The sequence below is a fragment of the Petaurus breviceps genome, unplaced genomic scaffold (genome assembly GCF_028583685.1).
Source record: "Petaurus breviceps papuanus isolate PSGF00001 unplaced genomic scaffold, PetGlider_PUasm1.0 90769, whole genome shotgun sequence".
Taxonomy (NCBI): domain Eukaryota; kingdom Metazoa; phylum Chordata; class Mammalia; order Diprotodontia; family Petauridae; genus Petaurus; species Petaurus breviceps.
The window spans coordinates 12,352,425-12,367,348 of NW_027187341.1; the positions used below are offsets into that span (position 1 = coordinate 12,352,425).

At 36.7% G+C, this 14,924-nt stretch overlaps 1 protein-coding gene across 10 annotated transcripts in view; it reads left to right on the top strand.

The window, feature by feature from the left end:
* The window catches only part of DGKH (diacylglycerol kinase eta), a 239,064-nt gene that overhangs the window by 172,682 nt on the left and 51,458 nt on the right, over window positions 1-14,924 (top strand). For all 10 annotated transcript variants that reach the window (XM_069068656.1, XM_069068661.1, XM_069068662.1 and 7 more), the window contains one exon: window positions 10,682-10,767. In XM_069068656.1, the coding sequence (XP_068924757.1) occupies window positions 10,682-10,767 (86 nt within the window). The remainder of the gene's footprint in view (window positions 1-10,681; window positions 10,768-14,924) is intronic.

Genomic DNA, 14,924 nt, shown 5'->3' on the forward strand with positions numbered 1-14,924 from the left:
TGTGTAAAACATTAAGGTTTAAAAAGTTCTTTCCTCAGAATGGTCCTATGAGTATGATTAAACAAATAATTTTTGTTTTAAGAAAACAAATAATTTTTGTTTTAAGATCCTAGACAACTTATTTTAAAATTCTACATTTGTGTTTTTTAGATAAGGAATCAGATTTAGAAAACTGAAGTCACTGGCCCGAGGTTACACATCTAGTTATTATTGAAATAAGAATACAAACCCAAGTTTCCTACCTACAAACTAATCACACTTAACATTATGTCTTATTGACCCCAATTGCCAAACAACAATGCGCAATAGTATATACAATGAAGGACCAAAATGAACTCTATAGAGTTGAGATTTGTTGAGATTTCATTTTAAAAGGAAGGTCAGTTCTAAAAATGAAGATTTCCAGCTTGGAGGGCCAATGTAACTCTTGATTTAAATAAAATCCATTCATATGGAGTCTACAGTGTCAGTTGTATCCAGTCTAGCTCAAACCATATTCCTTACATGTTAAATTCATTTCTCTCACTAAAACATTAACATAAAAGTTATATATGAACATATCTGAGCGTTATTGTTTCCTACCTGTACGGTCAGAAGGGCATTCTTAGGTATGAATGAAATTTCAAAAAATTCTTATCACCATTCAAACTGTTCCTTTGATCTTTTTCTTGCTCTGGAGACCACATGGCACAATAAAAAAAGAGGGGTGAATGTGCAGGTAGAGTACTTGAGCTCACATTCCTGTTCTGTAGTTTGCCTACCTGGGTTGTTTAGGGTTACTTAACCCTGCCGTTTCTTAATCTGTAAAATGAGGGGGCTAGATGGTATCTAAGGTCCCTTTCAACACTAAATCTCTGAATATAAGAATTTTCTTACAATTCAAATTGTCCAGACATGGAATGGGCTAGTTGGTAAGTTAGTGACTTTTCCCTTTGATGCATATTTTCAAGAAGTTGGATGTTTACTTATCAGAGTTGTCATAATAAAGATTCCTATACGGGAACCTGGGCTAAATGAGATGACCCTTATAAAATTCCATCCAATTCTGAAGTTCTGCAATTTCAAAAATAATCCAGCTATGAATTTTGTCTTGTAGGAAGGAAAGAGGAGAATTAGGCTGCCCAGTCACTAATTTTACAGTTTTGTGTTGTCATCCAGTTATAGTTATATTTAAAATTATTTTATTCCTCTGTGTTCTTTAAAAAAAAAAAACAACCCCTACTTGACTAAGCTATCATTGACTACTGGTATGTGAATTTTCCTTAATCTTTCTAGCTTTTCACCATAGCAGACTATAATAATTTTTAACCTTGGATTCTACCACAAAGTCTGACTTGCTTTTATTTTTGGCTTTTTCCTTCTCCCCCTTTACCCACTGAGTTCTGCCTTTCAAAACCTGATTCAAATGCCACCTCTTTCAGGAAACATTACTTGACCCATCCCTCCCTTTCTCCTATTAATAACCTTCCTCTTTGGACAGGTCATTACACTAACATAGTAGAAAGGATGGTTCTGCAACTCTGATGCATTTACTATGTAATGTCATGTATTGTAGTTATCTGTGTTCTATGGATAGTCAGGACCTTGAAAGTCAGGATGAAGAGTGGGAATCTCATCCTCATGTCTTTATTGAAGTTGCTCCCTACAGGGGTGGTAGGTGGCGCAGTGAATAGAACACTGATCCTGGAGTCAGGAGGACCTGAGTTCAAATGTGACTTCAGACACTTAACATTGGCCGTGTGACCTTGGGCAAGTCACTTAACCCCAATTGCCTTCCCCCCAAAAAAGCAAAAAAAAAAGAAGTTGCTCCCTTCCTTCAAGATTTAACTCAGGTACCATTTACTCCATGAAGCCTTCCCTACTCCTCATGTGAAAGGAATCTTACTCTCTCCAGATTTCTTAGAGCCTATTCTTTATGTACTTAGCCAACTCTTAGAATCACAGGACCTCAGAGTTGGAAAGAACCCCAGAGGGTGTCTATTTTGACCTCTACCTATATAAAAAGTCTCTCTGTGATCTTCCTAACAAGTGAACACCAGATAAGTGGTGGAGAATCCACTGGAAATAGCACCTTCTATGCATGATAGTTATTTGTATACATGGCTTTTCTCCATGATTAAATTGGTGTCTATCTTTGCATATAATGCTACTTCTGTTTGTTAAATTGGTCGGCAACAGTTAACTTGCATAACTTATGAATTGTTGTTCAGTCATATCCAGCTTTCATGACCCCATTTGGGGTTTTCTTGGTGATGATAAGGAGTGGTCTGACATTTCCTTCTCCAGCTTGTTTTTATGGTGACTAAACTGACACAGATGGGATTAAATGACTTGCCCCGAGTCACACTGCTAGCATGTTTCTGAGACCAGATTTGAACTCATGAAGATGAATCTTCCTGAATCCAGGGAGACACTCTATCACTGCACCACCGAGCTGCCCTAATTTATGGATTACTCAATATCACATTGTAGGATTATACGATTTAGAGCTAGAGGGATTACTTAATTCAACCCTTTAATTTCAGAGGAAGTAATTGTAGACCTGAGACATCAGACTTGCCTAATGTCTCCTAAACAGAATTGGGATCTGAGTTCATGTCTTTTGATTGTATGTCCTAACTGCCATATTGCTTTTATTCTAAATTAATTGCTCCTTTTTTAATAAATATTTGACTCCTACAACTGAGTAAGGATATTCCTTAGGCATATTGTTGCCACTGGTTGACAGGGTGACGAGTCATTGTATTCTCACCAGGCAGAAGCACTGTTCCTGATGGTTACTTCAGTAAGGAGCAGGGTGCTGCTTGCTCTGACTGTTATCAGCATTAGAGACTCTTGTTGTTCTTACTATTTTCTATATTATATTAAATATATTTCTTATTTATTATATCATTTTCCTATTTTTGAAGGAGCATGAATATGATGAAGCACATTCCCTTTATTTTCCCTCAGCAAACAGAGTTTACATGTCTAAATTAACAGTCCTTAAAGGCAGCAATCCTAGGAAGTTCCAGGTTCAAATGAGGGGTTTGGGATCATTGACTCTGAATGTGTGGCAGCTTGATAGTATAAATTCACAGGATGAAATAATGCAGAGGGAAAGTCATTTGTCTGCCTTCTCAAAACTGGGGGAGGAAAAACATGTGTAAATATGACATATAGCATGGGAATAAAATTGCTTGCTCACCTGCTGTGTTAGCAGGCTTTTATTCCTCAGATACCTAGGATAAGCCTTTCCAAATTAAATATGTGTCAAGGACTGGAGAATAATTAATTTTGGAATAAATTACTAATTATTTGTCATACTTAAGTGAAGAAGCAGATATATTTTCTTTCCTGTAAAGAGACACCAGATAGTGTCAGTTCTATATGATTAACTTAAACATCACAATATTCATCTTTTTACAAATCCAAATGTGTTTATTTTTTCTTTATATTTATTAAGACTTCAATATCTTTATGTTAAGGTAGGTCAATAGAGTAAAAAAAAAAAAACCCAGAAGACCCTTAATTCTGGGGTCAATGAGGTGGTGCAGTATAGAGCACCAGCCCTGGAGGTAGGAGGACCTGGGTTCAAATGCAGCCTCAGACACTTGATATTTACTAGCTGTGTGATCCTGTGCAAGTCACTTAACCCCAATTGCCTTGGCGCCCCGCCCCCCCCCCATATTTCTGATTAAACCCAGGTGGTGAAGGATTTTAAGCAGAATTTACTTTAAGAATAATTTTTGTTGATATCTTTTCTTTTTACACCAGCTTTGTCTCTAGATCTGTTCCCTCTTTTCTCCTTTACCCCAGTGAACTATCCCTTGTGAGAAAGAATAAAAAAAATTAAAAAAAAAATCAGTTTAGCAACATTAACTTCTTTAATGGGTCTGACAACACATCCAAGTCTCCTCAAGCCCCACTACAGTCCTGCACCTCTGCAAGGAAGGGAAAAAAAGGAGGCAGGAAAGAAGGAAGGAAAAGAGGGAGGAAGTGGGAAGGGATATTTTATTTTTCTTTCTCTGGGGTCATGTTTGGTCTTTATAATTGCAAAGTATTAACTTCCTTTTATAGGATTAAGATTATTGAGTCCATGCCCACTTTTGGGTGTAGACTTTTCTCCTTTAGAGAAATCTGCCTACCTGATTTCTGAAATTTTTGTATTGTTGAAGATAATGTGGTGATTTTGTTGAGTTGTAAAGACTATGAAATTGAAGATCAGATTGTTCCTTGTAGAAACTAAATATTTTAAATAGTATTCTGAAATAGAATAGTAATCAGCTTTCCATAAAAAAATACCTACATTAGGAAAATTAAGAAAAAATTATCTAACAGATTAAACAGTAGCACTATATTGATTTCTGCCAAATCAACATCTAGTACTCTACTTATTAGAAGAAAACCTGTTTTTCTTTAGTATAAAAAGATTTTGAAAAATGAAATCTCTATCATTTCATTACTGTTACCTATTAATATTTTTCTTTCTAAATGAATAGCATGTGTAGGCCCGTTGGCTAATACTAGTGTTTGTTCTACACAGCCCAGAGAAAGGCCCAAGGTCCTATCAAATAGCATCCATGTACTTTTTTGATGGTGCTTTTCTTGTTTTGAAGAAATAAATTTCATTAAAAACATCTCAACCTCCCTTCCCCTGGATAAATCTCATTACCCCAAATGTGTAGTTCTCTCATACAGTATTCATTTCAGACCCCTTAGGCATGATTGTGAAACCATTGCCTGTTCAGTTTTCCTTGGAAAAAACACAAAACTCAGTATCTCCTTCTAATTAACATACTAACTTTAGCATCTTGCTAGTACCATAGGAAAACAAAGCTTAACAGGATTCTGAGGGCTTTCTTAACTCCATACTGCCAGGCAGGACCACACATAAACCATCTGTTTTTAAAAGCCTTTTTAGAGAAGATAATTCAACAACCTCCTTCAGAAAGTAATTCTATTATTCAATAACAACCAAATGCCAGAAATTCTTCCTTATCATTAACCTAAATCTCTGTCATCTTCTAATTTGGTTTATTGCTAATGGCCTCAATAGACAGCTGGTTACCATCCCCTGTAAGAAACTTTTATGTCTTTGGAAAAAACATCCCATCAACCTCTTCTCCAAATAAATAACTCTGGTTTCTTTAAATTGTTTTCTGAAGGTCTTATTTTACAGCCTCTAATCATCTTTAAATATCTCTACCTTATTTTTAAACTCTATAACCACCCTCTTTAGAAGAAGATTAGAACTTGATATACTTTTGTAAGGTCTGTCGAATGTGAAAATAAATTTACGGATTCTAATGTTTTTTATATCTGTTTGTAACTTCTGGCTTAGTAAGGCCTATGAACTTACTAATTTCATGAATGTTTAGTGTTAGCTATTAGTTGAAGGAATTATTTAAGATGATAAGAGAATGATTCCCCCCCACCCATCACATTAGGATGTAAGTAGGGGTGTCTGTGCAGGAGCCAACTCATGCTACAGAAACTGGCAAATTTTCAATGTGAGCATTTACACTTTGGAAATGAGCAAACATTTCAAATCAGGGATGGGTTTATTGTTTTGTTGATGGTCTTGACCAGGGGTGGGAAACCTACAGCCTCTAGGCCACAAGACCCTTTAGGTCCTCAAGTGCGGCCCTTGAAGGGTTAGGGTTAGAGAGGAGGACCACATGTGACCTCAAGGCCGCAGGTTACCCACCCCTAGTCTAGACTTAAGAAAGTGATAGAGAAAATGTTAATAATGCAAATCAATTTAAAAATTTTAAATAGTTTAACTTCTCTCTACCCCCACCTCACTGTCCCGGTTGTCAGTTCTTTGAAAGTTAAGACAGTATATTGTTTTGCCACAGGTATTCTAAATGCCTAGCACACATGAGGCATCTAAAAATGTGAAACATTTCCTGTATGTGTTTCTCCCAGAAGGTAGAGCTCAGAGCTGTAGCTGCAGGGTGCAATATCTCTGCAAGCCACCAGGTGGCGGAGATTGAACTAGATCAATTCATTGCAAACAGCCTTTCCAGGTACACCTACCACTGCTCTCATTCTCTACATTCCCTGGCATGCTAGTTTGAATTCATATTTAGGAATATGAATTAATTCACTCCAAATCATAGCATATGTAATGACTCCATGCCCCATTTGCATCTCAGGTTCTTTTTGTTTTCTCTTCTTGATGTAGTCCCAAAGAAATCACTTGACTATTTTGCCTAATTGAAATTCACTAAAAGGAAATTGAAAATAAGATTCAGCAACTTTAAATTCTAGAGTGGCTTCAGAAACCACAGCCTCCTGTAGTTCCATGGAAATTTCTAAAGCATATCTTCTCTTCTTTAGGCTATTTCTATGCTACCTAAGCCTTTTCTGTAGGTGATCACTTTCAGAAATCAAGGAGGACAAGGAGAAGCCCCAGTCCATCACACTCTGGCCAATGTCATCTCCTTGAATTGCCAGTGTGATCAACATACATGTTGCTGGGCCTGTAGAGGCTGGCCCAACAACCAGGTGATTATGGGGTTCTTGACCTTGGTAGAGTAACTTGAAGTCACCTACCTTGCAGTTTCCTCTCTAATTACTCTCTGTGATAATGTGGGGAGAGGGAGGGAGGGAGGAAGGGGGGAGGGAGACAGACACAGAGAAACAGACACAGAGGCAGAGACAGACAGAGTGATAGAGAGATGGAGATAAACACAGAGAGAAAGGATCAAGGAAATAGAGAAAGAAACAAAGAGAGACAGAAACAGAGATGGAGAGAGAGACATACAGAGACAGAAAAACAGAGAGACAGATAAACACAGAGAGAACCTAAACTCTGGGTCTTGTCCCTTTCGAAGTCTTTCCAGAGCATGAATTCTGACAGCTGCCCCATTTATGACAGATGCCATGTAACTATTATTACTTTGCATTTCCATCTCTCTTTGGAAAATGTAGAGAAAAAAGCAGGTAACTACTGTGTAGCAAGAAATTGTTTCATCAGGTGGTTACAAATGTTTAATGAATAGGATCTGGCTTTTTTGTTTTGAAGGGAGCTAAGAAATAAATCATTTCAGTGTTTCTTTTGAAAACAATTTTTATTGTTATAAACTTGACAAATATGAACATTGCCCTATACAAAGAAGAACAGAAAAAGGCACTGAATATGAAATCATTAATCTCCACTACATACAACTTGAATTTTAAAAATTTGTACGTGTTAGTTTCAAGATGGCTTGTCTGTGTTCCCCATCTGAATTTCCTTCAGTGCTCATGCTTATCCTTTATTATTCATTGATGCTCTTTCTTTCCTTTCTTTTTTCATTATTACTATCACTCCCTCCACTATTGTTCAACTTTCCCCCCAAAATTCTCCTTTATAATGATTAATATAATCATGTGAAGCAAATCTACTCACTGACCTTGTCTGAAAATGTTTCTTTTTACATCTTTAGTCTGTCACCTCTCTGCCAAAAATAAAAAGCATGATTCATTATTAGTGCTCAGGAGTCGTGATTGGTCAGAGCAGTGATCAGAATTCTGAAGTCTTTCAAAGTTTTTCTTTGTAACATTGTTGTCAGTGAATGTACTGTTTTGGTTCTGCTCAGTTCCCTGCATCAGTTCAAGTCCTAGGTTTCTCTGAATCCATCTCTTTTCTCATTTTTTATTGTATGATAATATTTCATTATATTTTTGTGCACATTTTGTTCAGTCATCTCCTAATTGATTGGGAACCCACTTTGCTAAAACCAGAAGTACTGCTTTCATAATAATAGTTAACATTTATATAGCTCTTACTATGAGTCAGAGCATTTTACAATTATTAACTCATTTGATTCTTACACCAGCCTTGAGAAATAGATGCTATTATCATCCCACTTTCTGGATGGGGAAGCAGGCAAATAGAGGCATCCTAATTACACATATTTATGCACAACTAGTGAATGTCTGTGGCCAGATTTGAACTCAGGTCTTTCTGGTTTCAAGCCCAGCACTTTATATGTTGTATCATCTAGTTGCAGTATTATCTCCTATAAATATTTTTGTTCATATGTGTCCTTTCCTTTTTTCTTTCCCTCCTCTCCCTTTTAAGGAATCTGGGATGATATTGATTTCTGGCTGGGAGATGCCTTTTTAAAATAATATTTATTTTTAATTTTATTTTCCCTCAATTACATGTAAAAAAAGTTAGTCTTTATTTTATTTTCCCACCAATTGCATATAAAAAAGATAGCCTTTCAAAGACTTTTTACTCAGCTGAATCAATTTTTAAAATTTTATTTTATAACTGTTGAGGAGATGACAATGGAGCTCTGAATTGGTCTAGTCATCCTGGAAAGCATTTTGGAAGTATGCCAAAGAACAACCCACTAGTCATTGCCCAGTAAAAGGACACCTATTGAGTTTCCAATTTTTGGCTACTGTAAGCATTTTCGTAATCCTCTTTCTTTGGGGATATAGCTAATAATTCTATAACTGGGTCAAAGGGTACAGGACATTTAGTAACTTCTTTGGCATAATTCCAAAATGTTTTCCAGAATGACTAAACCAATTCACAGCTCCTGTCATTTTTTTCAACAGTTCTTTTAAAAAACAACAACAAGCATTTGATTCAGTTGAACAAAACATTGTTTGAAAAGCTTATCTTTAAGTGTTTCTCTGACATAAATCAAAATCATCCCAGATTCCTTGAAAATATGACATTTTGTGTATATGCAGTTACCTGCCAATGTTCAGTGACCTTCTTATTATAAATAATGGGTGAGGCATAAAGCATGAAGATGAATGCTTGCTAAAGGCCATGATGATGGGGGGGAGGTTCAGAACAGGGTTCAAAATGAAGAAGGATTCCCTGGGGATGGTGAGGTCCTGCAAATGTTCCTGTCTAACGATGACATTGTGTTGGCTCAGTAAAGCCATGATATATTGCAGAACCTTGTAGAAGAGGCCCACAACTACTCAAAAGGATTTAGCCTGATTATCCACACAAGAAAAGAAAAGTGAATAAAGATTATCTATTACCCATATTATGAAGTGCAGTTGGATGTGTCAAATGTAGAGCTTATCCAACAGTATGCATCTGTAGGCCAAACAGGACAAAAGGACAATGAGTCGGGTTCAGAAATAAATAGGAGGAGGAGAATGGGCTGAATTGCCTGTAGAAAACTGCAAAGCTCTTAATGACACTTAAGCTTCTCCTAGAAACAAAGGCCCCTCTGTTGAACACCAGAATTCTATCAGTATTGTTGTATGACTACAAGAGAGAAAAAAAATCTCCAAAATATTTATAATGAATAGCATACAAAGGGTAACAGAGAAATAGGGTGGTAGGTATAAGCAGGCTGCCATATGTAATCAATGAAGAACTCCAAAAAACAGTAGTAAGACATATCATCAAAGAAATGCATGATAGAATAAGAAGATGGGTTGGTCATTTGATGAGGGTGAAGTCTGACAGGTTGATAATTCACTGATATCCTTGAGATGTCAGGAGAAAGCCGGAAAGGTCATTATCATGTTGGGTGAATGCCCTGTGGTGAGCTTATGGGAAGTTAGCTTATTATCTTCACCACTGAGAGCATCCAAATTGATGAGATGACAGAAGCATTTTAGTGTTTTACTATTAAATAGAACAATTAATTGTTTAGCACATATGGTATATGAATATAAGTGTGAGTACTCTATATATGGAAAAATGTTTGGTGCTGGAGAAATATAAAAATAATAGAAAACATGGACTTCTCTTTAAGGAATTTATTTTCTATTTACAACATTAAGACATACAGGAAACTAGAATAGCTGAATATAGATTGGACACAAACTACTTGAAATACAAAACAAGAGAATAAATACTGTAAAGTTGAGTTTAAAAAACTTCTTAAAAGAGTTGCATCTTTAACCATATTAGGAAGGAAATAATGGAACTTCCTTGAAAGCCAGTGAGATGACTTTGCACAGCTCTACCTCACTTAAATCCAGTTCATGAGTAAGTTAAAACATTACCCCAAAGATATCATTGGTCTTCTTTGAGAATGAAGAATGAATAGCAACAAACAACAATCCCAGGCAGTGAACTTAGTATGAGGAAATGAATAAGAGGAGGAAAAAAAAGAAAGGCTCTGTCTATAATATATAGAATATGACATTAGAGAGTTATGATGGGGGAGGGGCAGCTTCTAGACTGCCTCAAAGACTGCCATGTTTGGATTTAATGTATTTCTATATTTGTTTACAAAGATAAAATTTCTGTTCCACATAAGGTATTGAAATTTGATTGTCAGGCAGAAGTTATTAATTTTTTGTCATGCTTCGCTTCCAAATTTGAATTTTTCATTGTAGTTCAAAAAAAAATTGTGTAAGTGACTGTATCTGTCAAGCATTTGGTAACCACCTACTACTACTTGCAAGACATTTGAGGCACAAAATAAAAAATGGAACAATCCCCACTCTGAGGAAGCTAATGTTCCATCTCATTGGGATTTTTAAAAAAGTTTGTGGTAATTTCTTTGATGTTCTGAGGGTCTACAGTAAATAATTTTATCATTAAAAAGTGATATATAAGAAAGAAAGCTCTACATCTGTATGGATAGAACCATGTTTTCATATGTAGATACAACTGCTTTCCATGTGTTATGAAGCACTTCTGTTTCTGCAGATGTAATTACTGTGCTGTGTCAAATACCATGCAAATAAACAAATGTGTTTTTCCCTTTTAATTCAGATGACATCTTATGAGGACTCAGTTGCAGTTCATCTTGCAAAAATCCTCAATTCTGATCAACACTCGGTGGTCATATCATCTGCTAAGTGAGTTGGGGAGTTTATGTGTAATGAATAAGGTGTGTGTAGATGAATGTGACTTGAAATCCTTGATTCATTCATTTATTCAGCAGTCATTTTTAAAATGCTGTTCTATTCCAAGTCATTTACTAGGCAGTGAGGATACAAGTATAAAAACAAAATAACCCCTGCTCTCAAGGAGCTTACATTCTATTGTATTACTTGCATTTGGAAAAATAAGCACAAAATAGATGCAAAGAAAATACAAGGTATTTGGCAGGGATAGGGGGAGGGGAGGCATGGGTAAATGGTGGGGAATGGGAGATGATCAGCATTGATCTGGTATAGGAGGTGTTATAGACCAAGATTAAAATGGGCCATGTTTAGCGAGTTTAAGGTTGAAATGCAATACTAAAATCCAATTCAAAGTGGTTTTAAAAAGACACACTTTAAAATGATACACATCAGTTTCTTTGGAGTATAAAAGTTACTCCTCCCCATTTCCACAAGTACCAGGTCAGGAAAAACTGGGAGAGCATCAGATACATGCAGAACCTCACAGTCCCCAAGTGACCAATGACTTTACCAGACTTTGAGTGATATTCTTTTATACTTACAGCTTCCACGCTTGTCAAGTGTAGGACTTGGGGTAGGGGAAGGCTGAAGCCAAGGCAGAGACCCCAGAAAGGGTTTCAAAAGCTGAGAAAGCTTGGGCCACTCTGCAGTGGAGGGCAAAGGGTTCCTCATTGATGACCAAGCTCCTACCACAGGATTGCAGAAATGAAAGGGGGTTACATTCCTGTCATGGGGTATAGCCTGTGCAAAGATGGAAAATGGAAGATAATGTATGGGGATCAGTGAGTAGGCTGTTTTTTCTGGAATGTGGGAGGCAGGGAGGGAGAAAGGAGTGTGACATAATATATAGGAAGATAGGTAAGAGGGAAATTGTGAGGGGCTTTAAAAGCAAGTCATAGATGTTTGCATTTCATATTAGAGGTAAGAGGGAACCATAGAAGCTTTTTCAGTAGTTGTGTGCCATCAAACTTATACTTTTGGAACATCAGTTTGGCAGATAAATGGAGAGTGGTTTGGAGAGGGGAGAAAAATCTGGTAGGAAGACTCTTGTAATAGTGGGAGGTAATAGAGGCCTGAACTAGGGTGATGGCAGAGTGAGTGGAATATTTTAAAAATATAAGTTACTAAAAGCAAAAATCTAAATTATATTATTTGTGGGCAATGTGAATCCTGGAAAGAATAAGAAAGGAATAAGTGAAAAAGGGGAGAAAAAACCCAGAAGGTCAAATTCATCAGTTTGGGGGCACTTGGGACAAGATTGCCAAGGAAATCAGGAAGTTGAATTTACTGAATGCAATGAATTTGGTTTGATTCAAGATTATGTTTCCTTAAATTCATCCCTTCCCCCACACATCAAGAAACCTAATAATGAAACCCAGGTTTCATTTCTTTTGAAAAGAATGATAATCTCAAACCTCAGAGGAAAGGACTATTACCTAAATATAATTATTTGAAAAGGTTAATTCAAGACCATTTCCTAATTTTTTTTAACAAATTAATTAACATTCCTAAGAAACAGACAAAAAATTCCCTCTTCATTGGCCACCTGTCTTTCAGAAATAAATGATTTAAATTTTGGATTATGAAAGGTATTAATTTTTTCTTTTTGTCTTTTGCTAATTAATACAACACATTGTTTGATTTTTCTTATTGTTACAAGACTTTACAAAAGGTTTGGTAGGGAAAATAGTTAAGGGGTGTCTAAAATAAGATTATTGTATGATCTGTAACTTTAATTTAGGTGTCCTCTCACTATAGACTACTGGGCTAGTCTGTGGTGGCAATGATATTAGCACATACCTTTGGCCAAGTCACTTGATTTTACAGTTTCCTTATTTATAAAAATGTGAAGTTGTTCTGTCTACCTTAGAGGGTTGTTTTAAGAATTAAGTGGTCTAATGTCCAAAAGATGTTTTTACCAGCTGTCAGATACTACACAATTGTAAGTTATTCTTATTTTTATTGCCTGCATTTTCATCCAGCTCTGTTTCTAGTCTTTGTCTTAACAGTAGGTTTTCATGGGTCTGTTCCTGGCCTTAGCTTTGGCCTTCATCCCAGACCACATTCTTTGCCCCTGCTACTGCCTTAGTTCGTTTGTCTGATCTTAACCTATGCCTTCGATGTTTTCATTCTAGCTGGGCTGCCTAGCTCTGCAGAGTATCAAAATCATAGGAATCGAGGGGCTATGAAGAAGTTGAGGGGGGAATGAAGGAAGTGGCCCATAGGAGTGTATGTTGAAAGTATACTTTCTGGCCAAATCTCACATTTAATGAAATAATTTAATCAGGTTAAGAAAATATAACATTCTTGTGCAAATTTTAAAATTATATCATCAAAACAAATTAGAAATATGAGAATTCTTAGTCCTTAGTGCAACCCTTCCTTATGTAGATGAAAAAAAAAAGAAAAACTCAGTCATCTGACTTGCCAAAGCCCTAGCTAATTAGTGTCAGTAAGGTTCAGGACATAGGCCTTCTCAGACTTTTTAATAGAGGAGTTTTTTGGTTACATCATAGGTAGCTCCTATGGTCGTTCCAATCCATCCTGCTTTTTATTGACATCTACCATGACAAAAGCACTATACTTTACACTGAATGGAATATAAAGATGAATTGCAAATGGTCCCTTTTAAAAAAAATTAATAGTATTTTTTCCAATTACATGTAAAGAAAGTTTTCAACATTTGTTTTTGTAAGATTCTGAGTTCCAAATTTTTCTACCTTTCTCCCTCCACCCCCCCCACAACATAGCAAGCAATCTGATATAGGTGATACATGTACAATCATGTTAAGCAGAAAATGGTTCCCTCAATGCAAGAGGCAGGAGGCAGAGATAAATCATATATCGTATTGGATGGACAGTCATATGAACAAAGCGTTACACAAATTCAAAGGAGGAAAGGGATCACTTCTGGTGAGAGGAGCCATGTTGATGATGGCAACCAGTTGGTAGACTGTTGTTATAATTCAGCTAAAAGGTAAAGTAGACTTCATTTGTGGGTGGCAGTGGGAATGTAGAGGAACCAATGTAGAAAATCGGTATTGTGGAGGAAGAATCAAGCCAACTTGATAATGAAAGGAAAGGAGGGGAGGAAGACTTAGAAGTCAAATTTTGGAATGGAGAGTGTTCTCTGTGTGGCCTTGGGCAAATCACATACAAACACCATGGTTTCTGGGACACTTTTTCCAGATTGCAAAATATATCAGGTAAGTACTCTTGTCCAAGATCTGTGGTCATTTGTATATGTTGGTTATGTATATATGGAGATTTGTTCTGCGATCCATATGACCTTATGTAAATGGGACAGTGAAAGTAAATGCAGTGACTTCTTTTGGACACTGAGCAGCCTTGATTGCTTCCTGAGGTAGAGATAATGTAGGTGCCAGGTCCCTTCCTCCCCCTAGGGCAATCACAACCTGCATGTGCACTTCATAGCTTTTGCTGTCAACCTGGTACAAGACTTGACTCTTTTCAGCCACTGGTCTGTCCTCACCCTGCTGCCGAGAGTAGGGTTTGGAAACCAGTGGTGGGCCCAGATGAGGCATTAGCCGAGTAACAAGAGTACATCATTTTCTTTGCTCTAGGCAAGAACTCTATCTGTAGTATCTGTAGTTGATGTAGATCCTGAAAGAAAATATATTACAATAGCCCACCCATTTTAAAAAATTGTTCACACATAGAGGTTGTCTCAGAGGACTTAGTGTAGTTTAGGCTATTAAAGCTTAATATGGCACTAAGACTTTTGGGACACCATATATACACACATATATATGTATGTATGTATATATAGTTAGAGATAGAAAGGCAATGTGGTACAGTGGAAAGTGTGCTGGATTTGGAGACCAAAGAAACTGGGCTGGAATCCTGGCTGTTCTGCTTATTATCTGTGTGATCTTAAGAAATAGTCTATCAGTTAACAGGTATTTATTTAGTGCTTACTATGCCTCAGGTAATATGATGAACTCTGAAAGGCAAAAACACTACCCCTGCCCTAAAGGAGCTTACTTTCTAATGGGAGAGTGAAACAAACAGGCAAACAACTATGTATATATGCGCTCTCTATCTCTCTCTCTCTCTCTCTCTCTCTCTCTCTCTCTCTCTCTCTCTCT